The sequence below is a fragment of the Struthio camelus genome, chromosome 15, assembly GCF_040807025.1.
Source record: "Struthio camelus isolate bStrCam1 chromosome 15, bStrCam1.hap1, whole genome shotgun sequence".
NCBI lineage: Eukaryota > Metazoa > Chordata > Aves > Struthioniformes > Struthionidae > Struthio > Struthio camelus.
The window spans coordinates 17,509,939-17,533,066 of record NC_090956.1 but is presented as its reverse complement, the minus strand read 5'-3'; the positions used below and the strand labels follow the sequence as shown (position 1 = coordinate 17,533,066).

Genomic DNA, 23,128 nt, shown 5'->3' with positions numbered 1-23,128 from the left:
TTATCGATAACGCATGGCTGCTGGCTGCCGGGGGCCGCGGGCCGGGCCGGGAGCCGCCGGCGGGGTGAGACGCCAGCGGCGGCTCGGCCACGGCTCCTTCTCCCACAGGTGCGCGGCGGCAGCGGGGCGCCCAGCGGGAGCACCGAGGGGACGGGCACGCCTGGGAGGCCACCGAGGGCAGCGCCGGAGCCCGGAGACGCGGGAGCGCGGGGCCGGGGAACGCAGGGCGAGCTGGGGGAGTGGACGGACAGAGAGGTGGCCGCCAGCTGGGTGGGGAGGCGGAAGGAGAGGTGGGTGGGGGGATGGATAGATGGTTGGATGGTTGGATGGATGGATGATGGGCGTGCAGCCCTCCAGCTGCGAGGTGCAGTGGGGACAAGCTCTGGCACCCTGGGCTCCCCACACCCAGGGGTGCTGCGGGCGCATGGGTCAGCCACCTTCACCCAGGGAAGGGAGCTGCCCCAAGTGCCAGCCAGCTTCACCCCATGCAGTCCCCAGCTGGTGGCAGGACCCATGGCTGGGGTTGCTCCATGCCTGCCACAGCCACCCATGGGTCCTGGACCACCTCACCATTTACTCCTCTCTCGCCCAGCCCAGCACCCACTCAGCACCCCTTGTGTGGGGCCCAGCTCCACCAGTGTACCCAAACTGGAGGGAACTGGTTGGCAGATGCCTTCAGCCCCTCTCCCCTCGCCTTGCACAGCCCTATAGCAGCCAGCGGAGCCTGGCCTTCCCGGCTGCCCCCCGGCCGGCCGTGGGCCCTGGGGAGGCTGATGTAAGTGCCCGGACCCAGCCGCCTCGCTCCCTCCTCCATTATTTATAAGGCAGGTCGGGTTTCGCACTGGCAGCCTGGAGGGTGTTTCAGGGGGAGGAGATGGGCCGCAGGGCCGGAGCGAGCACGGCCGCAGGCATGGCCACATGCGTCCCAGCTCCCTGGGCACCGGTCAGCCAAGCCGGGCGGCTGCAAGGCACCGTGGACCGGCTTGGTCTCCTGCACCAACGCGGCCACGTACGCCCCGTCCCTGGGGACCTGCCTTCACAGCAGCCCGGCACTCAGGGCTCGACCTTCTTTGGGATAAATCAGCACTGCTCCGCTCCAAGGCCTGTGCTGGGCAAGAGAGGACACAGCCGAGCCGTGAGCACTTCAGCAGCAGGAAGGTCCTGGGCAGGACGTGGTGGCTGGAAAGGCTGCTTTGGCTCTCTGAGAGCAGCCCAGCTAAGTCACACATTGCCTCCACCTCCCAGCCTGGCTGGCTTGTCTGGCCTGGAGGAAAACCCTTGAGATGTGGCAGATAGCTCTGATGGAAGTCCTCCTTGCATGACAGTGGGGACAAGGGATCAACAGCCAAGGAACATCACCAGGGACAAGGGCACAGGGTCCAAAAATACATGAAAGAGGCTCCAGGTCTGCATGCACTGGAGCGGCCTCTGCTCCGGCCTCAGCTGAGTCAATGGAAATAGAAAAAGCCAAGAAACTTGAGGCCAAGAAAGCCCACTGGGAGCCAGGCTGACCTGGGAGGGATGGCAAGACGTCCCCAGGGCACCATGGCAGCTTGCAGGACCCCATCAGCCACCACACTTTGGCCAGTGGTACATCTCAAGGGGCCCAAGGAGGTGCATTGGGGAACGGACACTGACCCCTCCATGGATGCTCAGAGCCAAGTGCACAGAGGGCACCTGAAATGAGGAGGCCATTGGAGCAGCCAGACCCAGGAGCTGTCACTGTCCATCAGCCATGTCCGCAGTCGGGAGGTCTGCAGGGACCTAGCCTGTGGCTTGGGGGCACCCCACTTCCTGGCACCCCTGGCCAACGGGTGCTGCGGGAGCAGGACAGGGCTGAGCCCTGGTGTCTGTCTGTGCGAAGCCTGGGGCGCTGCACCACTGATCTTGGGGACAGGGCATGGAGCTGGGGGTCCCGGCAAAGCCAGCAGACCCACACCCAAATTCAGTAGGGCTGGAGGAGCCAGGCAGGCCTGCTACCACCCCAACAGTGCACGACTGTCCATGCCCCACTTGCAAAGAGCAGGCTGTAGCCGCTGGCTCCAGCATCAGGGAGGAATTGGGCTGGGCTGCAGGGGCTGCTGGTGTTTGGGGCCTCTGGGGGCAGATGGGACAGAACTGCGCTGCTGGGAGCATCTCCAGGCACCTCCGCTCCTATCCAGCACCAGGGTGCTGCCTCCAGCAGCGCAGGAGGCAGGACGGGCTCCCAGTGAGCATGGCACGGCTCGTCGCACTGTCGGCATCACCCGGGACTGCATCCAGGGTCTGCACACACCGTGGTGACAGCAGGAGTGAGCTCAGGCCGAGCCGGGTGCATGTGGGGGCCTTGCTCTGACTGCCCCAGCCCCGACCGTCCTAGCAGGTGACCTGGAAGTAGATCAGCCCCGGCAGAGCCCCCACTGCTGAAACGGGTGTTTCCCTCTTCTGCCAAGTGCCAGGTCCTGGTGCAGTTGCTGTTCACACTAAGTCCTGCTGACGCCAGGCTCCTGGGGCCTGCCAGGGTGTCCAGTGCCCTTGGGGACCCTTCGGTGCCGAGAAAGCTTGTAACCACCATGGAAGTCCCTAGGCAGAGACAAGATAGCCCCTCTCATCCCAGGGCCAGGCAAGGGATGGAGCTGGGCCCCTCTCATGCCAGGGAGAGCCCTGGCACAGGCCCCAAGACGCTCAGCAGTCATGAGCTGTGTGCTGGCCCTCTGGCCCCCTGGAGCTGCCCGTTCCTGTCCTCTCTGCGTTGGCCTGCGTTATTCTGACACAGCCCATGCACACGTCCAAGGTGGAAGGGAGGCAGCCTGGCTTAGGACATGGGGACACCCCAGATATGTGCTGTGCTCCACCTGGGCAGCCCACCTCTGTGGCACATTTGTGCTGGATCCAGTGCAGAAACGCTCCCCACTGCCAGCCCATTGCGCCTGGCCCCAGCTCGTACCAGCTCAGCTCCATGCTGGGCAAGTGCTGCCCCGGGGTGTCTGACTGCCCCAGGGTGTCCAGCTGCCCCGGGGTTTTCGACCACCTTGGGATGTGTAACTGCCCTGGGGTATCCAGCCGCTGCAGGGTGTCCAGCTGCCCCAGGGTGCCCAGCTGCCCCAGGGTATCTGACCACCCCGGGGTGTCCAACTGCCCTGGGGTGTCTGACCACCTAGGGTGTCCCTTGGGGTGACCACCTTGGGGTACCCCTGGGGTGCCTGATCATCCTGGGATGTCCAACTGTCCCCAGATGTCCAACCACCCTGGGGTGTCTATTTGCCCTGAGGTGTCTAGATGTCCTGGGGTATCTGACCATCCTGAGGTGTCCAACTGCCTCAGGGTATCTGGTTGCCCCAGGATATCCAGCTGCCCTGAGCTGTGCAGCCACCCTGGGGTACCTGACTGCTCTGGGATGTCTGACCACCTCGGGGATGTCCAACCATCCCAGCTCTGCCTGTAACTGCAGGAGACTCCGCTCCCTAGCCTATGCTGCAGCCAGATGGGGACCCCCATACCCTGTTGGTCCACAGGGCCCTGTCGCTCTCTGGGTGCCCTGGGAGCGGTGATGAGCCAGCACCCAACGTGCAGAGCCTGGCACCAGCAGGGACACTGGGGCTGAGGTGCTGTGGGGAGCTGGGCCACCCCGGCAAGCAGCTGAGAGCAGGAGAAACAGCTCCTTCAGAGGCTCATCTTTATGCAAACTCCCAGCATCTAATTGGCCTTCGTTAGGGCTCTCATCCCCGCAGTCACATGCCTGATGTGGGAAGAGGAGGAAGGGGTGCGTGGTGCGGTGAAGGCCTCCCTCCTCCTCCTCCTCCTCCTCCTTGTCCCCGCGGCAGGCTGCCACGTGGGCCGGGCCGGAGCAGCGCGGGGTCGGTCGGCTGGACCGCGGTGCCAAAGCCGGACTGCAGTGCAGGCAGCGGCGTCGCCGCGGCAACCGCCGTCGCCTAGCGATGGCTGTCTCCCGGTAACCGCCGTCGCCTAGCAATGGGGTATTTTTCACAGCTCTGGATGAGGAGTTGAAAGTTATTTTTAGCCGGGCTGCAAATCAATAGGCAGCTCCATTCTCCACCAGGGAGGATGCACGCGCAGGGGCTGCCGCGGAGGGCGGGTTGTTTTGGTGGCAGCGAGGGCTGGCAGTAGGAAGGGGGAGCCCGGCCTTCGAGCCTGCCTGGGGGCCAGCCCCACGATGCCCAGCACAGCCTTTCTGGCCCCCAGGGCTCAGCCCCCCCCATAAGCCTCGCAGGGCTCAGACACTTCCCCAAGGGTCAATCCTCCCCCTGGGCTCAGACCCCACCCAGAGTTGAGCCCCCTGGACCTCCCCATCCTGGACCTCAGCCCCCCAGATCTCTGTCCCTAGGTCTCATACTCCCCCCGCCATGGCTCCGTCCCCCTGGACACCCAGCCAGGGCTCAGACCCACCTAGGGTCCCCTCCTGAGGGCTTAGTCCCTCCCCAGGCCTCAGCCCCCCCAAACCAGCCCCATGGCTCAGTCACCCTGGGCCAAGACCCCAGGATTCAGACCACTCCCAGGGCTGAGCCCCTGGACCCCCACCACGGTTCAGCCCCCCCAGGGCTTGGATCCCCACCCAGGCTGAAACCCTCCCAAGGCTCAGCCCCCCAGGAGGACCAGACTGACGTCCATCCCCAACGAAGCGGGTGCAGGGAGCACCCGTGCAGCACCCAGGGCCTTGCCCAGCAGGGAGTGAGCAGCACCGAGCGGAGCAGCGTGCTTGCGGCAGCCCCGGCCAGCCGGGTCGCCCTGTGGCTGCAAGCAGCGAGGGTTGGCATCGGTCACCGCCCCAAGGCCAGGTGTCACAGCCCGGCCAGCTCCGCACCACTCGACCCCGTGCAGCGAGGCTGCAGCTCCCCACTGGGAAACTGCAGGGTTTAAACTGATGGGGCAGAGGCCAGGCAGCTCCTGGCACGTTGGCCGGACACTGGCGTGTGGCTGAGTCACTCGGGGCATGTGCTCCAGACAGCGTTAGCCACGGCACGGATCCTGCACACTGCCCTTCACCACCACACAAGCTTTGAAGCTGGGCAGCTCCAGTAGAGTGGGCAAGGGTAGGTCCTGGCCGTGGGGACCCTTACCCAGCCATGGGGACTTTCATCCAGCTGTAGGGACCCTCACCCAATCATGAGGTCCCTCATGTGCCTGTGGGGCCCCTCACCTGGCCGTGGGGCCGCTCTGTCTCCTGGAGGGAGGTCCAGTCCCCTCACCAGCCCCTGGAGGCAGAACGGCTGCAGAGATTCGCCGGTGTCTCGCAGGGTTGTGCCTGCCCGCAGGGTGCTAACCTGGGGCGCCGTGCGCTTGGATTTACGAGTTGAGGGTGCAGCTATGCGGGTGGCCTGTTGGGCACCCGGGTTTCTTGGGAAACAAGGGTCCAAAGTGTTTCTGTACTGTCTGAGTGCTGGAAGGGGGGCAGGGAGAAGCGCCCCGTCCCCAGCAGAGGCCGGGCCTGACGATCCCGGCTGCGGCAGGAGGTCGGGGATGCTGCTCAAACGGGCTCGGGGGCTCGGGAGCGAGGCTCGTTTGGGAGTTGAAGTGAGGCTTTTTGAGCTATTTTTTAAGCATGATGTGGGTGCCTGACGCAGCCTGAGCTCCTGCAGGCGTTCGCGGCTCGGCAGGAAAGCCTCCCCACGCAGCTGCAACGGGAGGAGAGCAAGCAGCAGGCTGCAGAGGGCCCGGGGAGCTGGACCTACTGAGGCAGTGCCCCCCAGGGCCCGACCCCAGCCCCAGCCCCTCCGAGGCAGCCCCCCAAGGTTGCACCCCAGCCCCAGCCCGTCTGAGGCAGCCCCCCGAGGTTGCACCCCAGCCCCAGCCCCCCCGAGGCAGCCCCCTGAGGTTGCACCCCAGCCCCAGCCCCTCCGAGGTGCACAGCCCCTCTGCCTAGGCAGTGGGAAACCTACCCCTTCCCCAGTGCTTGTTAAGGTTTTCTCCTGCCCCTGCCTCAGGGACCTGTCTGCTGCCCGACTGCAGCCTTTCCTGGCCCACGCCGCGGTGGAGGGGCGCAGACGCAGGCTCCGGCGCAGGCCCGCAGCCGGGCAGAGCGGACCCGGAGTGGGGCTAAGATGGGTGGACACCCGCAGGGGCCATGAGGCCTTTCCCCACACCCCACCACGGCCCCACTGGCTGTCCCCTCCTACAGGGTAGGGAACCATAGCGGTGCCATCCCTGCTCCAAAACGCAGTCCTGGTGAGGCGGACCCCAGCCGGCGGGGGGAGAGCTGATAAATCTCAGCCTCTCGGTCTCAGCAAGGCTGCGGGAGAGCTCCCCAGGGCTGCTCCAGCACCAGCCATTGCCGCCCGTGACGCCGCGCCGGCAGGGGCCCGAGACCGCCCGCAGGCTCCCAGCAGCCGCGGGGACCCTCTCGGCACGCCGGGGCGATGGGTGCCACAGCTCGGCGGCGAAGCCTCAGCACGCAGGTGGCCCACGGCAGGCGGAGCGGCGGGGGGGCTCGGGGCGTGCAGCCCCCGCGCACTTCCCGGAAGAGGAGAAGTCCCGCTGGGGATCCGCAGCCTGGCGGGAGAAGCGGCCGAAGCAGGCTGCAGCACCCTTGGGAGCGGGCTGCCAGCCCGGCCGGCCCGCAGTCACAAGAGGGCACTGCAAGCCCGCGGCGCCGGGCGCCTCCAGGGCATCCCAGCGCCCGCCCGGGGCTGGGGGCGCAGCGCCTGCTGACCGCGGTGCCGCGGGCACTGGCGAAGCGGCTGCCGCTCCGCAGAAGCGCTCGGGGCAGCGCGCTCGCCGGGCACCGAGTCGGGAGCTCAGCGCGGCCGGACCCACCCGGACCGTTCAGCAGGAGGGAAAAGCAAAGCAGGCCGGAGCCGGAGGAAGCGGCAGCCAGCGAGCCTGGCGCCCAGCCCGGGGGCTGCTGGCCGCGGCCAGGCTGCAGCCGCCGCTCCCCGGCCCCGGGCACAGGGAGCCCGCCGGCACTTGGGGGTTTTCTTCCCGGTGCACCGGCAGTGGGGCATGCTGGTGGGCTCCAGCGTCGCCCCCTCACTGCCGCCGCCAAGCCCCAGGGTGACGCACGGGTGTTCCCGAGCCGGCGGGGGGACACTGGGCCCTGCGCCGAGCCGGTCGCATCAGCTGCAGCCCCTGCTGCCCATCCCGTCCCCAGCAGCCGGCCCGGGGTGCAGGCCGCCCCCTGCACTGATGAAACACCCGGCCCCAGCCCCAGCCCCAGCCCCGGCCCCCAAGGGAGGAATGAAAGCCTCAGGCTGGCACGGACCAGTCCGTGCACCCCTCTGTGCCCCAGCACCCATCTGCTCCCTGCACCCCACACCCTCTGCTCCCCAGCACCCAGCCCCCTGCTGCCCCTCAGCCCCCCGCTGACCCTCCCCACATCGAGGAGGCCTGGCCCGGCCACCAGAGGTGCGGGAAGGCTGCGGTTGCAGCAAGGTGAAAGTGGTGACGGCTGTGATGGATGAGGCCTGAACCCAGCTCCCGGCTGGGGGCTGGGGCAGGCGAGGGGGCGACACGGCGTGGGCGCGCGGGGGCCTGGACGCGCGTGGCCCTGGCGCGGGAAGGTGTCCGGCGCGCGCCCACGTCCAGGGCCAGCGCAGGGGAGGACCGCAGCATGCCATCGGCACCATGGAAAGAAACGCCTGCCAGTCTTGCTTGAGATCAAAGGCATCCCGTGGCAGGGACGGGCGCCAGCGGGAGCGGGGCGCCCGGCTGCCCTCCCGCCCCCGGCCGCCCTGCCAAATTCGCACTCGTGTGCTTTTCTCTCCCTTTGGCAGAATAAGGCGAAAAGCCTTTCTGAAGGCAGAAGTGTCCCAGCGCAACCTGCGCCTGTCGCATCGGGATGCCCTGCTCGGCACAACGGACGCGACGCCCCAGGAGCCCCGGCGCCCACCACCCCCCGGCAGCGCCCTGGCGCGGGACTGGCTCCGCACAGAGCGACCGGGCGGCTACCAGGGCAGCCACGGTGCGGCAGCAGGGCCGTCCTCCCACGGGAGCCGAAACATGCCGAGGGAGCAGGACTGCGGGAGCGCGCAGAGGGGTGCCCGGCTCCATCTGGAGCTCCCGGCCAAAGTCCCTGGGGAGCACGTCGTTGCTGCCGGCTGCCCACGCGCAGCTCTTGCAGGAAGCGGCCCGGCCCACGCTGCGCTAGGCGCCGTGCAAGCCCAGGACGAGCCGATGCTCCCTCCCTGCAGAGAACCGGCAACCTCACGCCGAGACCTGGGCTGGCGGCTGCCAGACCCCCCAAGCCAGCAGCACCTTTGCCTTTCCTCCGGACGCCCCTGCGTTGGGGGCCAGCGTTCACCCCCGCGCCTGCCGCCCAGCCGCGGAGGCGATGGATGCTCAGCAGGGGCCAGCGGCACCCCGGCACCCGGTGGTGCCCAGCTGGGTTGACAAGCTGGCAAGGAGGTTTCGCACCCCGTTAAGGTGGAGCAAGGATGTTCACAGCCGGCACAGCGGTCAGGAGTGCCACACGCCCCGGCAGAGACACGTGGCCCTGCCGCGGCAGCCCGGCGCCCGCCCGCCTTGCCGGGGCACGGTGCTGCTCCGGGCGCTGCCGTGCAATGCAACGCCCCGCCGGCGGCCTGCCCTCCGCCGGCGCTGCCGCAGGTGCGCAGTGGCCCGGCGGCACGGAGCTTGCTTTCTCTGCTGAAGTAGCTTCGGGGCGGATCACAGAGCAGACCCGGCCCGGCAGGGCCGTGGCGGCAGCAGGGGCGCCTGCCGCGGAGCCAGCAGCGCGCTGAGAGCCGGGGCTGCCGCGGGGCCGGGAGCGGGGCAGGGCGCCCCGGCAAGCGAGGCGGCACCCTGCCCGTGCACCCCATGCCACGGCCGACAGCTCGGACCCGAGATGCCCGGCACACCCCAGCCTGGCCGTCCCCCCGCCCGCCGTGGCTAGACCGTAGCGTGCCGCAGGCCCCCGGCCCCTGGCCGCGCCACCTTAAACCGGGCTTGGACACGGGCTCGAGTAGGCGCCACGGCCCTCATTTTCCATGGATTCCAGCAGATTGACTTCTTTCAGTGTCATTTCATGGCCGGAGGGCTCTGAATCCCGCTCTGCCTCTGCCTCGGCGGCCCAGCCCCCTGCCCGTCCCCTCCTTCCTCGCTTTCTTTCTGCCGGCCAAATTTACAATCCCTCATTTCCATTCCGCTCCACCCTCTCTCGGGGGACTTTGTTCTCTCGCCTGTATCATTGCATCGCAATTGTTCGGTGTTTATTTCAAACATTTTGGCGGGCTGTCACTCGATGGAAACTTAATTAATTGCAGGGTTTGTGGTCCTGGCACAATGGTGTCTGCAGGGGAAAAAAATGAAATAATTAGGAGCAGCTTTGGGAAGGGGGGGAAAGCGGGGGGGGGGGGGGCTTGACTCTCCCGAAGATACAGCTCATCGCAGGGGCGCGGGGCGAGGCGGATGCGCTCCCTGCACCCGAGCCCGCTGCGCCGCCGCGGCCTCCGCAGGCCGAGCAGCCCCGGGCTGAGCCCCGGCGCTTCCCGGCGGTTATAAACGCTGCTGATAAATCACAGAAATTACATCGACAGGAGCTGCTGCTGCATCCGACCGTGCCCTGGAAGCGCAGCCTTGGCATTTACCCTTTGTCGGAGATGAGCGGTGACCGGGACAGGCGGACCCGGACCGGCCCGCTGCCGCTGGCGGGGCTCTCAGCCCTGTTACGCTGTGCTACAGCGGCTGTTTAGCCCTCGTGCCTGAGGCCGGCAACGTCGTTCAGCTCCGCTCTCCCGGATTATAACGGCGCCCCTGCGCGGGTGGGTGCGGGCAGCCCGGGCGGCAGGTACCCCTGGGCACGCAGCCGTCCGGGCTGCCCGCACCCGGGATGCGCCCGCTGCGCCGCGGCCTGCTGCCGGGGCACCCCGGGGCGCCCCTCCCGCCGGAGCACGCGGAACCGGGGCCGGGGGGGCTCGGGGGTGCCGGGCCGGGGGGGCGCGCACGGGGCCGGGGATGCGCGGAGGTCCCGGGGGTCCCGGCGCCGCCCCGCCCGCGGCCTCGCCCCCCCGCGGCGCCCGGGGCCGCTGGCCCCGCCCCGGCGCCGCTCGCCGCCGCCATTGGCCGAAAGTTTCGGGGCGCGGCGCGGATTGGCGGGGCCGGGCCCGCCCCGGGGCGGCGGGGCCGGTGCGCGGCGCCGCGCGGGCTGCGGGCATGGCCGGGGCCGCCGCCGCCGCCCTCCGCGCCCCCGGGCGCCGCCGCCGCCGCTGCCGCCGCGGGGCGCCCGGCCCGCCCTGCGCCGCCGCCGCCGCCGTCTGAGCGCCCGGTGCGGCGGGAGGCAGCGGAGCGGCGGCGATGTGGGCGCTGTGGGCGCTGTGCCTGGCCGGGCTGGGCGCGGCGCTCGGCAGCTACTCGGCGGATCAGTGCAGCTGGAGGGGCAGGTAGGCGCCGCGGGGCTCCCCGGTCCCGACCCGTGCCGCGCCGTGCCGCCGGCAGGTGCCCCCCGCCGGCCCCGCGCACGTCGGCCCCAGCCCCGGCCGCGCCGCCCCACGCCCGCTGCCGGTGCCCGGTCCCGCCGCGCCGGAGCTGAGCATCCCTCCGCCGCGGCCGCTGCGCGGTGCCCGGTGCCGCCCGCTGAGCCGGGGCCGCCACCGGCGCGGAGCCGGCGGAGCCTGGCGGCCCCGCGAGCAGGAGCCGGGCTGCCCGCGCCGCCCTCCCGCCGGCCCCGGCGTCCTTCCCCCGCCGCCCATCACCCTGCCCGCGGCCGCCAGGGCTTGCCCGGCCTCTTCCCGCTGCTCCGCGCTCCCTCGGTGCCGGCCGGGCGCTCCCGCGGCTCGGCGCTCGCCGGCGGGCGCCTGCCTCGGTTTCCCCACCGGTGCCAGGGCCGGGGAGCAGCCCCAGAGCGCCCGAGCCCCGCACGGCTCCCCGCTGCTTCCCTGCCTTTATCCGGAGCCTTCTCCGTGAGCCTCCCTTCATCTTCCTCCCTGCGCAGGTGAGCACAGCGGGCGCCCGGCCCGCCCGAGCCCCCCGCTACCCCGGCTGCGGGGCTGCCTCCGAAACGACGGCTGCTGGGATCTCCAGCTGGGAGGGGGGCTCAAGGGGCTCCAAAACCGTCCCAGCACCTCGAAACGCAGCCTCGCACGGGGCAGCGCCGCGGACAGGCGCTGAGCTCTGGAACAAAGAGCCCGGGCCCGCCAGGAGGGGCTGCGGCAGGGCCGAGGCAGGGGCCGCGCAGCCTCTCGCGCGGCCGGGGACAAAGCGGGCAGGCTGGGCCGGCCGCCGCCAGCGAGCTCGCGCAGCCCTCGCCTCCCCCTCGTGCAACAGGTAGGAGCAGACGGGGAAGCGAGGCAAAGCCCCGCTGCCGGTCAGGGGACAGCGCTGCCTTTGCCTGCGTGAGGCTGCGGAGGAAAGGGCCAGCACGGCGCGTACCCAGCTCTGCAAAAGCCTCCTGGCTCTGAGTTTCTCCGAAAAAGCTAGAAATGCAATTAAAAAAACAGCCAAGCCCTGAGTCTGGACACTGGTGCGTTTAGCACAAGCCTGGCGTAAACCACCTAACCCTCCCCAGCATCCCGCACGACCCGCTCGAGGTTTTTCTTTTTAAATCAGCCAAGGGGAAGGGGCAGGGGAAGAGGCCAAGAAATGACGCCAGGGCTGCACGGGCCTCGGCGGCGCAGGCTTCGGAGCTGTACCGGGCGCAAGGGAGAGCTGCGCAGCCGGCAGCCCTGGCTGAGCCTCTGCCCCGGCTGCCAGCAAGGTGCCGCGGCTCCAGCGACGCGAGCCTCCCCCCGGATCAGGAGATTGTACCCCAAATCAGAGGAGTGCGTTGGGACTGCGATCCTTTTCCTTTGAGCTCTCGACTCCCTCCCTCAGATGCCCCCCCGCGAGTCCCTGGGTTGTGGCCGGTCGGGTGCCAGCTCTTGTGCTGGTCAAAATCCCGCCGAGTTAGGGACGTCGTAACCGTGGGGAAAACGCCAGCGGGCAGCGTTTGCGAGAGAGGAACCGCGGGACCCCGGGCACGTGCCGAGCGGGGAGCCCCGGGGAAGGGCACCGGCGCAGGACCCCTGCGGCTCCCCGGGAGGGCGAGCGTCGGGCTGGCACCCGCGACGCGGGCGCCTGGGCACGGGCACCTGCTTCCGCGCGGCCCCGGGAGCGCGGCGGCGGCGGCCCCCCCCGGGGGGAGCGGGAGCCCCGCGGAGGCGCCCCGGGCTGACGCGGCCTCCTTGCTTGTCCCCCGCAGCGGCCTGTCGCAGGAGGCGGGCAGCGTGGAGCAGCTCTCGCTGCACTGCGCCGAGGGCTCGCTGGAATGGCTCTACCCGACCGGGGCGCTGCGCCTCAGCCTCTCGCCCCGGCTGCCCACGGCGGCCGCCGGCCACGGCAAGAGCCCCGGCCACGTCACCGCCTGCATCAAGCCCTCCAGCACCTTCCGGGGGGCTCAGATCTACCTGGAGAGGGACGGGCTGCTGGAGCTGCTGCTGGCGGAGGCGGACGCCTCCCTCCGGCCCCGCGTGCGCTGCTTCAGCTGGCTGCCGCGCGACAAGGTGGCCCTCTTCCTGCAGTCCACCCTGCACCCCGACATCAGCCGCCGCATCGCCGCCCTGCGCTACGAGCTGCGGGCCGACTGGCGCGCCCGCCTCGCTCTGCCCTCCGGCAGCCTCAGCGGCGAAGGTGAGCGCCCGCCGGCGGCGGCAGCCAGGGCTCAAAGAAGGGCTCCTGCGGCGCCGGGTGCCTCGCGCCGTCGTCGGCGTGCCTGGCCCCGGCGGCGAGCCCGGGCGCGTGGAGCGGGCTGGCGTGCCCAGGCGAGGGCTCCTCGGGGCCGGGAGCCGCCGCTGCCTGGCCTCGGCCGAGTCCCGTAGCCTCCTGGGGCCCAAGGTGTTTGAGCCCCTTCGTTTCGGCGGCCGGCTGAGGACCCTCAGCTCCCCACCTCCGAAAGGGGGTCAAAATTCCTGCCTCCTCGAGGGCCAGGGGCTGGCGAGGGGCCGCGACCCCTTGCCCGGAGCTGGGCCGCGAAGTCGGCCGCGGGGAGGAGGCGCTGGCGGCGCCCTGACCGCCCTGTGCTTGCCCGCTGCAGGCGCGTGCCGGCCGTGCAACGACACCGAGATCCTGATGGCCATTTGCACTAGTGACTTCGGTGAGTGCAGCCTCCTCGGAGGCCCCGTCTCCCTCTTCCGTCTCCATCCGCTCTGCGGGGTGGGGGGGGGGGCGGGCTCCGCGGAGACCCAGACCCCCGTCCCTGGGGACAGCGGGCCGCTCCGAGAGGCTGAGCCCGGCCCCGTCGTGCCCCGGCCCCTCGGAGAGCCGTGGTGCCCAGCGCCCCTCACGGCGGAGCCCGGCCCCGCGCTGGAAGGGGCGAACAGGGCCGGGTGCCGCAGCGGCGGCCGGGAAACCCTCGGCGCGTGGCCAAGCCCTGGGGGGGCCGTTGCCAGCTATCCCCGCGCGCTCCGTTAGCCGCTGAGCGGCGCAGGGAGGCTCGGGGTGGGCGGGGGTCCGCGGCCGCCCCGTCGCGGGGAAGCCGAACGCGGAGCCGGGCAGCTCCGCAGCTCCCTTTCGCCAAGGGCCGGGCGCGCCGGCGGGGTTGGGGGGGGGGGGCTGCCCTCACTCCCCCCCCCCCCGCCGCCCTCCTTCGCCCGCAGTGGTCCGCGGCAACATCCGGAGCGTCGCCAACGACGCCGAGCTGCAGGAGTCGGTGATCGGCGTGAGCGCGGCGCGCGTCCACCGGCAGAAGCTGCCGCTGTTCCAGGCGGCGGGCGGCAGCATGCGCACGCCGCTGCGCTGCGGCGTCAAGCCGGGCCCCGGCACCTTCCTCTTCACGGGCTGGCTGCACTTCGGCGAGGCCTGGCTCAGCTGCGCGCCCCGCTACAAGGACTTCCGGCGCATCTACGAGGGCGCGCGGCGCGCCCGCCAGAACCCCTGCGAGTTCCCCCTGGACTGAGGGCGCTGCCGGGAACGGCGCCGGCGGGCGGCGGGCGGGCGGGCGGCAAGGTGCCCGCAGGGCGCCGGGACGCCTCGGCCGCCCTGCGAAAACCTGCTCCGGCGGGAAGGGGTTTTCCGAGGCGCACCGGCGTTGCGCCCCGCGGGGCAGCAGGGGGTGGCACGCCCCCCCCCCCGCCGCCGCCGTCGTTGCCCCCCCAGGCGCGGGGCGGCCGCCGGCGGGGCAGCGGGCTGGGAACGGGCGCGGGGGGAAGCGCCGGGGTGGCCGGGAGGTGGATTTGCGACGTCGAAGGGTGGAGGGCGAGAGCGGGAGCGGGGCGGCAGCGCGCGTCTGCCGGCCGCGGGGACGGGGCCGGGGCTGGGGGCTGGGGCGGCTGCTCCCGCTCAGCCCTGGCCGAGGAAGAGGAGCGAGGCCGAAGGAGCGAGGCGGGAGGTGCAGAGGGCAGCTGGCGGCGGCGGCGAAGCGGAGGGGTTTCCGGCGTTGCCCGCCCTGGGGAGGCGGGGGGGCCGCAGAACCAAAGCGATGCGTTTCGGGGCGCTGGGCGCGGGGGCGAGCCGGCCGCGGGACAGAGGGTTTCAGTCCGGGTCCGCGCGGCGGCAGCACCCGCCGGCTTGGGGAGGGCTTGCTGACCACGGGGGGCGTCGTATGTGCACTAAAGTTATAACGATACCAAATTTGAGACCTTTTTTTTTTTTTTTTAATATAAACTAAACTGTATTTGTAAGGCGTGTTTTTTATTTTGTAGAAGAAATCCGTGCTGAGGGAGATGCTAATCTAAAGTGGGTGCCCAGGGCTACGCGGCCCCGCGGCCGGGCCCAGTCCCGCTGCCCCCCAGCGCTGCGTAGTGCCGGCGGCGTTTTTCCGTGGTGTAGAAGAAATGGTTGTATTTGCCTCTTGCGGGTTGCGAAACGTCCGTATTAAAGAAAGAAGAGCGTTTCTCGCGCCGCCCGTGTCCCTGCTTTGTGCCGGGGGTGGTACCTCGCTGGGCTTGCGGCTCCCGGGGGCGCCGCGGGGCCGCGCGGCTCCGCTCCCGGCCGAGGGGCTGTCAGGCCTAATTCCCGTCATCGCCCGCGAGCCACAAGGCCTCATTGTGCCAGGCTGTTCCAGGCGATTTTCCCAGCCGGGCCCGGCGCTCTGCCCTGGGCGCTCGCGCGGGGCCGGTCCCCGTCGCGCCTTTGGCCCCCTCCCGCTCTTAGTCCATGAATTCATCCCTTTCTCTCTCGCTTTCCACCTGCGTCGCCCCCGCCGGGTGGGGCCGAGGGGGATTCGCTTTGCCCAAAGCGGCCGCGGAGTCGGACACGGGGAGCCAGAAACCCTCCTGGCCTGGCGGGGAAGGGGCCCGGCCGGGTCTCACCCAAAAGCTGCTGCAAAGCGGTTCAGGCTGCAAACCGAGGACGCCGCACCAGACTCTCGGGAGGTCTGCAAGACGGGGGCGGCTTGCATCGCTGTTATGAAGGAGGGGAAAATTTGGGGTCCCTGGCGGGCCACTGGCATGCACCACTTATTTTCCCTTAATGCCTTCTTGATATTGTTTCAGCTATTAAAAAAGAAACCCACTTCTCCTAAGAGGGTAGCTCTAACGGCGAAATTACCAGGTAGTTCGTTCACCAGCTGACTATAACTTCTTTCTCGTGGTAACAAAATTATGTTTCCAAAGAAGGCTGCTGGCTTTGGCGCCTAAAGAAAAAAAAAAGTATACAATTATCTGTTTATGATGAGATCGTGCCTGTGAGCCTGATGAGCACGCGTTAGCCGCAGCGCGCGGTCGCCCCTGCGCCCGGCTCGGCGCGCCGCCGCCGAAGCTCCGATGGGTACCCTGGCGTCAGCGCGAAGAGCCGCGAGGGCGGAGGGGCAGCGAGCCAGGCAGCAAGACGGGAAAGAACGGGCAAAAGCGAGGAGGGGGCAAAACTGGCAATGGGAAACCGACAAATGAGGCGCAGACAAAGGGAATTACGCTACCCGCATAACCTTTCCTATACGCTGTAGATAAATGATGGTTTCTTTGACCCCACCTCAATCTAATGCATTCCTCTTGGCTACGGTACTGCATTTAACGCTCGGCACATCCGGTGGGTTTGGGGCCAGGAGAAGAATATGTTGTTTTTCTTCAAATATGTTTATTTGGCCAAATCAAATCATTGCGCCGCGGCGGAAAAGGCTGTTATTCTGCTCTTTCTCCGCCGCAGATTTTTTCGCGTTGTTTTCGGTGCCCTCTGCCCTCTGTCAGATTTGGTCTCCCGCCCCCGCTTCCCGCGGCTCGCTCCGGCGGCGGCTGGGACGCGGCCAAGGCAGTGGCGGGGCCGAAACGCCTCCCGCGAGAGCCTCCGGAGCGAGGGAGAGAAAGCGGAGCGAAGCAGGGACCGAGCCCGCCGGCTGCCTCAGTTTCCCCGGCTGCCCTGGGCCGGGGGGAAGAGCCGCCCCGGGCGGATGCTGCCCCACGGCCGGAGCCAACTTCATTATCAGCTGCGCGGCCCCTCTTGGCACGGAGCATCGCCCCACCGCTTTCGGGGCAAAATAAACCAGGACGAGAAAACGCCATCGAGCCGCAAACCCGGGCAGGCAGAGCGCGGGCCGAGCCGGCAGCGGCTCCAGGTGACGCAGCGCGCCAGCTTTTCCGGCCTGGTGCAGAAAGGCATCGCCTCCGCCCCGCCGCCCCCCCGGCCCGCACCCTCCAAGGCACGGCCTCGAGCCCCCAGACCGGCTCCCTCGCCGGAGGTGAGCCCCCGAGGCCGTCCCGGCAGCCCTCCCGCCGGGCCGTGCCTCAGTTTCCCTTGCTGGGGGCGAGAGTCGGCTCCCGTTCACCCCTCGGAGAGCGCTGCGGACCGATGCAACGAGAGCCCGGGCGGCAGGGTCTCCGGAGCTGCTGCGCCCCGGCCGGGCGAGGGGCTGCCGGCAGGACAGCGCCGCGCGGCCCCGGCCCCGGCCCCGCGCACAAAGGGCCGCCGTGAGCCGCTTCCCGCCATCCCCCCCCCCCAGCCCTTTTCTTCCCTCTCGCTGCCCCCCTCTTCCTTCCTCCGGCCCCTCCGCCGCCAGATAAAAGCCGCGACGTGGGAATGGCGGCCGGCACAAAAGCGGCCGGCACAAAGGCGGCCGGGCCGCGCCGAAGCCTGGCCGCGGCCCGCCGGGCCCCGCGCGCGCGGAGGGGGGGACCCGGCCCCCCGGCTGCCCCCCGGGGCGGGCAGCGGCGGCCGCCCCGCGCAGCCGCTCGCGCCGCCGACAGCTGGCGGGGAGCGAGCTTTCCCAGCGCATAGCGACAAATTCCTGGCATTCAGGGCTGCTTTGCAGCCGCCCCGGCCGCCCCGGCGAGGGAGGAGCGAGGAGCCGGCCCGGCCGAGGCGGATTAAAGGCGCTTTGGCACCGGCGGCGCCTCCCAACTGGTCGCCTCGCGTGGCCACCTGCCAGGCCTGGGCCGTGGACGCCGCCGGCTCGGCCCCCGCGGGCACGCGGGCTCGGGCCTCGTTGGGGATCGCTCCATTAATTGACGAGTTTCCCAGCGAGAGCGTCCCGGGCGGGTGTCCAGCCCCGGCCTTCCTGCGCGGCCCCCTCTCCGGCGGCCCCCTCCCCGCTCGCCCCTTCCCCCTCGCCGCGCCCCCTCCCCGCTTTCCCCCTCTCCCTGCTCCTATTTCCCCTGATTTTCTGCTCCCTCTCAGCCTAATTGGCTCCACCTGCCAGCGAGCACCAGGAAATCGGAGCAGCCCCCGCGGCCCCCCGCTCCGGCCGGGCCGCCAGCCGCCCCGGCTCCTGCCACGGCCCGGCCGAGGGCCCGGGCACCCTCGGAGCCGCGGGCCGGGGCGAGGGGGCGGCTGGCGGCCGAGCCCCGGGGGAGCTCGGCGAGTCCTGGCGCAACGGCGAAAGGGGGCCGGGGTGGGGGGGAGGCACCGGGCGCGCAAGGAAAGGCGAGCCGGTGCGCCCGCCGCTGTCGCGCGGGGCAGGGAAGCCGCCGGCCCTTTGTGTGCCCGCTGCCCTAATTGCTTCGTTATTGTCCCCAGCTTCGGTTGTTTGGTTTGGTTTTTGTTTTTGCTTTAATTGCGGGTGGGCAGCGGCTGGCGGCGGCGGCGGCGGGCGGATTCGCCGGCGGCCCCCTCCCCTCGCCCCGGCCCCCCGCCGCCTTCCCACACGCTGGAATTTTTCCCACCGCGGCCGCCTCCTCCTCGAGCCTGTTTTCATGAGGAGGAAGCGCTAAGCCGGGCTCTGAATGCGGCGCGGCGTGCACGACCGCAACAGGTGGTGCCGCTTCAGGGCAGCCCCCGGACACAAAGAGCCAGCGGGGAAGGAGGGAGAGATCCCCCGCGGCCCGCCGCCCCGCACCGCGCAGGCCGGGCCGGCGCGAAACCCCGCCGCGGGGCGAAGCCTCGCCTGTCCCCAGCGCAGCCCCCCGAGGCTCGGCGTCGGGGCCCGGTGTCAGGACCCAGTGTCGGGACCGGTGTTGGGGTCCGGTGTTGGGACCGGTGCCGGGTGTCATGGCCCAGTGTCAGAACTGGTTTTGGGACCAGGTCTTGGGTCCCGGTGTCGAGCCCAGCGTCGGGGCCGGTGTCAGGACCCGGTGTCAGGACCCGGTGTCAGGCCCAGTGACCCGGCCCAGGGTCGTGGCCTGGTGTCAGGACCCGGTGTCAGGACTGGTGTCGGGGCCTGGTGTTGGGATCGGTGCCGGGTGTCATGGCCCGGTGTTACGACTGGTGTGGGGACCAGGTGTTGGGTCCCGGTGTCGAGCTTGGTGTCGGGGCCCGGTGTTGGGATCCGGTGTCAGGACCGGTGTTGGGGTCTGGTGTTGGGCCTTGTGTTGCAGCCCGGTGTTGTGGCACAGTGTCGGGCCTGGTGTCAGGGCCAACACTGAGCTCGGCTTCAGGACCGGTGTTGGGACTGGTGTCACACCTGGTGTTGGGCCCGGTGTCGGGATCTGGTGCCAGGACCAGTGTCAAGGCCGGTGTCGGGCCCGGTGTTGCAGCCCACTGTCATGGCCTGCTGTCGGGGCCCAGTGTTGGGACGGTGCCGGGTGTTGTGGCCCGGTGTCGGGACCCGGTGTCAGGCCCGGTGCCGCAGCCGGGGATCCCCGGAGCCCCGTGTCCCCGGTGCCCGCCGTGCCTCCCTCCCGGGGCTCTGGGCACAGGGCGGGTCAGGCAAGGGATTCAACGGTGCCCAAAGCGGCGGGGCCGGCGGCGGCGGGGAGCCTGGGCCCCGGGCTGCCGCGGGGCGGCTCGGCTCGGCTCGGCTCGGCTCGGCTCGGCCCCTCACGGCCGCTGAGCCGGGTCGGGCCGGGCCGAGCGGCTAAGCGCGGCCCGGCTGGGCCCGCGCCTGGGCCTGCGCCCGGCCCCGCCCCTCCCCGCCCGCCGGCCCCGCCCCTCCCCGCCCGCCGGCCCCGCCCCGCGCGGCGCCATGGACGCCGAGGAGCTGGACGAGCTGGCGCGGCGGCTGCAGGGCCGGGCGCTGGGCGGCTGGGGGCTGCTCCAGCTGGCGGCCGGCACCGGCCTCGCCGCCTACGCCGTCTGGGCCGCCGTGCTCATGCCCGGCTTCCGCCGGGTGCCGCTGCGCCTCCAGGTACCGCCCCGGCCCTTCCCGCTCCCCCCGCCGGGGCCACCCCCACCCCTCTTCCCCTCCCGGGTGCTGACGGGGACCCCCGACCCCCCATCTCCTCCCCCCGGTGCTGATTCGGGCCCCCCCGACCCCCATCCCCTGGGTGCTGACGTGGACCCCCGACCCCCATCTCCTTGCTCCTCGGGTGCTGACGGGGACCCCCATCCCCTGACCCCCCCCCCTTTCCCCCATCTCCTCCCCCCCGACTGCTGACGGGGACCCCTGACCCCCCTTTCCCCCATCTCCTCCCCCCCAGGTGCTGACAGGAACCCCTGACCCCCCGTTCCCCCATCTCCTCCCCCCTGGGTGCTGATGGGGACCCCCATCCCCCCCCATCCCCCTATCCCCTCACCCCCCCAGGTGCTGATGCAGACCTCCGACCCCCCTGTCCCCCCATCTCCTCCCCCCCAGGTGCTGACAGGAACCCCTGACCCCCCGTTCCCCCATCCCCTCACTCCCCGTGTGCTGACGGGGACCCCCGACCCCCCCTGTCCCCCAAGTCCTGACAGGAATCCCCGTCCCCAGACCCCCTCCCCCCTCCTCTAATCCCCTCGGCCCCGGATGCTGACATGGAGCCCCGACCCCCTCGTCCCCCAGGTGCTGACGGGGTCCCCCTCATCGCCTGGGCGCTGACGGGGACCCCCTCTCCTCCCCCCCAGGTGCCCTACGTGCCGTCAAGCGCCCAGCAGGTGGCAAACGTGATGGCGCTGCTGGAGGGGCGCTCGGGGAAGACGGTGGACCTGGGCTCGGGCGACGGCAGGCTTGTAAGGGAGCACGGGCGCTCGGGGGGCTGTTAGCCGCTGCGCCGAGGCGAGGCACCTCCAGCGGCACCAGGGCAGCCTGGACGGGGGTCTGTGGGCCGAGCCCTGCTTGGCCCCGGAGCAGCACAGCTGCACGCAGCAGGAGGGTGCTGAGCTGCACCCTCCAGCGAGGGATCAGGCATCGCTCTACCAGGAGCGCTCCCGCTCCTTCCCGGCTTCGTAGTCGGGCAAAGCGTGCTACGCGCTGAGCCTCGCTGCCGGCTACGCTGGCCTGTGCTCGCTGGCCACTGCGCCCTCACCTCCCTGCCCGCTACGGCTGCTCCAGGACGGGCAGCGCAGTAGGTGCACCTGACGGAGCAAGTGGAAGCTGGCCAGCAACCCCGGCACCCTCAAGTAAACAAGAAAGTTCATTTTAGGTGCAACTCTCTTCCTCTAGGTAATAGAGGCCTATAAGCAAGGCCTGAGACCAGCCGTTGGCTATGAGCTCAACCCTTGGCTGCTGCGCCTCTCCAACTATCGGGCCTGGAAGGCTGGATATAACGGGAAGGTTTCCTTCCTGAAGCAAGATCTGTGGAAGGTAACAGGATGCTGGGCTGAGGGCAGAGCTCTCAACACGGCTCTGTGATCTATCTGACTGCTGAACACGTGCGCTGGTGCCTTAGCTAGGGCAGCACCAGAGGTTTGGCCTGCTCCTCCAAACAGGCGTAGTTGAAGGCTTCTGGCTCCTTTTCTAATCCACTCTGCTCCTGGGAGAGGTACACGGCAGCCTCCGCTCCAAGAGCAGCAGCCAGAGAAAAGCCACGCAGGGCATCCTCGCCAACGGCCCTGCTGTTTTAGCTCACACAATGCTCTTTCTCAGAGCAGCAAGGGGGCAGCTTTGAAGAGATGTCTTAATTATTGACTACTGCTGCTGACAGTCACTGAAATGCCAAAGATATGCTGTTAAAAAGCTAACTTCTTCAGATCAGATAACAGACTAGAGAAAGCGCCACCAGGAAGAGCAGGTCTAGGATCGTGAGACAGCGTCGAATGCAGGTTTTTTGACTGACATACTTCTTTCACAGCTGGTACCAGAGCATACCAGCACAGACCCCCTTCCCAGATGTCCTTTAGCGTCTTTGATTCCTTTGAGGTCTAGAACGTCACCTGCAAATTGTCTGACCACTCAAAGAGTTCAGAGTCCCTTGGCCTAGCCCAGCCCCGACTCTCTCTGTTGCTTCTTTCATTCCCCTCTTTCTTCTCTTTTAAGGTGAATCTTTCTGATTGCTACAATGTGACTGTGTTCCTGGCTCCCAGTGTGGTAAGTCCATCTCTGTGGAGCCTGCTATGAGATGCTTACAGTGAGAGTGGTACCCTCTTGTTCTGAGCAAGCTTCTTGGATGTTTCTTAGAAAAGACAGAATATCTGGAACACTGGCAAACGCTCTTTAAAAAATAAGGCCAAAAATAAAGAGGCCAGAGGTAAAGAGAAACACAAAATTGCACATGTTGAAATAAAAAGCCAAACTGGAGTGTGTTTTTAACAATGCAACCTGCTCCCACTGTAGCTGGTGGACGTGACCCTGTTCTGGGACTCTCTTCCACACATCATCCTGAAGCACCCTTGTGGGAGCACTGTCCCCATGTCCCCTGCGGTGCTTGTTATCTGGCACTCTTACTGGTCACTATGAGCACCTGATACAGTCAACACCGCAAAATCAGTCTTAGTGCCCCAAAATGCAAGCAAAGAAGCGAGTCTTACGGAGTGCTGAGAACTAGCAATACGTGTGGGCTTCACTGTGTGTAAGCAATTGCTCAGCATCACTTGAATTTGTTCCCAATCCCAACTATGTGTAGGGCTAGAACCAGCCGTGCGTGTTGGAACAGGCTTCAGGCAATGCTGTCTGCGTGGGACCCACCAGCCATGCTGAGCGCATGCAAAGAAACTGTTTTGTATTCCCTGGTGGCACTACCATAAGGAAGTCGCATGCGGCTGGGTCTCCAGGTGGAGACGCTCCAGGGAAACACATTTTATTGGGACGCTAAGTGACCTTTCAGAGAGAGTCCATCTCTGAATGCAGAACCACAAGCATTGGTGTTTCAGGCTTCCCGCATCACCAAAGCCGTTTCCCTTTGTCAAATTCATCCCCAGTAGTGGCCAGACAGCCTAGGAGAGAGCGTGTGGTACAGTGCTGTGCTATGCTGCAGAGTCACTGGAACTATGTGATTATTTTTTAAGGCCTTCTGGCTTTGGCTGTCTCTCTCTCTCCCCAGAAACCTCCCCTAGCTGCCAAGCTCCTTGCAGAACTGCCAGATGAGGCCCGAGTGGTGGCTGGACGCTTCCCCTTCCCATCCTGGACTCCAGCCAGCACCATTGGCGAGGGGCTGGATCAAGTCTGGGCCTATGACATGAAGGAGGTGCGGCAAGCAGCACAGACCAGTGCGGAGGGAAGCTCAGTCTAACGGGCAGCTCATTTAGAGCCTGGCCTTTTAAGGGTCACCAGCTAAGGGGCAGGGATCGGAGACGCTGTCTGAGCCTCTCCAAACCAGTGGTCTCAGCTCAGTGGCCCAAGATAGCAGTGAATGGGGGTGTGAGAGCAATGCTTTGCCAGACTCGCCTGGAGACTCGCAGGATCACAGGCCCTCCTTGTTTTCCAAAGTCTGGTCAGTTTAGGAGAATGAAGGAGGGAATCAAATCTAGAAATCCTAGAGTTACCACAGGCTTTAAGGGCTAAATCTTCAGTGCCTCTTTCTTTATGTTTGTTAGTTTATTTTTGATTAATTTTTCACAATAAATACTTGGACGGTTCTTTCTTTGAGACATTTGCTTTGCTGTTGAGCTGCAAGGTGATTCTAGAGCCGGTGTGCTCCCTGCTTCAAGCTTTGCTCCAAAGTCCCTTGGAAGAGGGCTCAGGATGGCGGGTGTCCAGCTCTCCACCGAACACAGAGAAATAACGTTCTCCCACCGTGAAAGAGCAGCTGATCCCCTTTGTCCAACCTCTTAGAGCTAAAGTGTAGCC

At 68.2% G+C, this 23,128-nt stretch overlaps 2 protein-coding genes across 3 annotated transcripts; both read left to right on the top strand.

Annotated features, from left to right (window-relative positions):
• The first annotated feature begins 10,206 nt into the window (after positions 1-10,206).
• METRN (meteorin, glial cell differentiation regulator) lies at positions 10,207-13,879 on the top strand. Its single transcript, XM_068908376.1, has 4 exons — positions 10,207-10,310; positions 12,107-12,534; positions 12,938-12,997; positions 13,500-13,879. The coding sequence occupies exons 1-4, from the start codon at positions 10,225-10,227 to the stop codon at positions 13,796-13,798; spliced, it is 873 nt and encodes a 290-aa protein (XP_068764477.1). The 5' UTR covers positions 10,207-10,224; the 3' UTR covers positions 13,799-13,879.
• Positions 13,880-19,146: 5,267 nt separating this feature from the next.
• Positions 19,147-22,917, top strand: ANTKMT (adenine nucleotide translocase lysine methyltransferase). 2 transcript variants are annotated; one of them, XM_068909069.1, is made up of 5 exons: positions 19,147-19,333; positions 20,029-20,133; positions 20,567-20,707; positions 21,380-21,430; positions 22,383-22,917. In XM_068909069.1, exons 1-5 carry the CDS (start codon positions 19,172-19,174, stop codon positions 22,569-22,571), a joined length of 648 nt encoding a protein of 215 aa, XP_068765170.1. In that variant the 5' UTR covers positions 19,147-19,171; the 3' UTR covers positions 22,572-22,917. The 2 variants fall into 2 exon arrangements, with proteins under 2 accessions (XP_068765170.1, XP_068765171.1); XM_068909070.1 differs by lacking the exon at positions 20,567-20,707 and having other exon boundaries at positions 19,148-19,333.
• Positions 22,918-23,128: the final 211 nt, after the last annotated feature.

Coding starts and splice junctions, on each gene's coding strand:
- METRN (XM_068908376.1), top strand. CDS start 10,225: ATGTGGGCGCTGTGGGCGCTGTGCCTGGCCGGGCTGGGCGCGGCGCTC. Junction 12,535..12,937: donor CGGCAGCCTCAGCGGCGAAG/GTGAGCGCCCGC, acceptor TGCCCGCTGCAG/GCGCGTGCCGGCCGTGCAAC. Junction 12,998..13,499: donor CATTTGCACTAGTGACTTCG/GTGAGTGCAGCC, acceptor CTTCGCCCGCAG/TGGTCCGCGGCAACATCCGG.
- ANTKMT (XM_068909069.1), top strand. CDS start 19,172: ATGGACGCCGAGGAGCTGGACGAGCTGGCGCGGCGGCTGCAGGGCCGG. Junction 19,334..20,028: donor GGGTGCCGCTGCGCCTCCAG/GTACCGCCCCGG, acceptor CCTCCCCCCCAG/GTGCCCTACGTGCCGTCAAG. Junction 20,708..21,379: donor TGAAGCAAGATCTGTGGAAG/GTAACAGGATGC, acceptor TTCTCTTTTAAG/GTGAATCTTTCTGATTGCTA.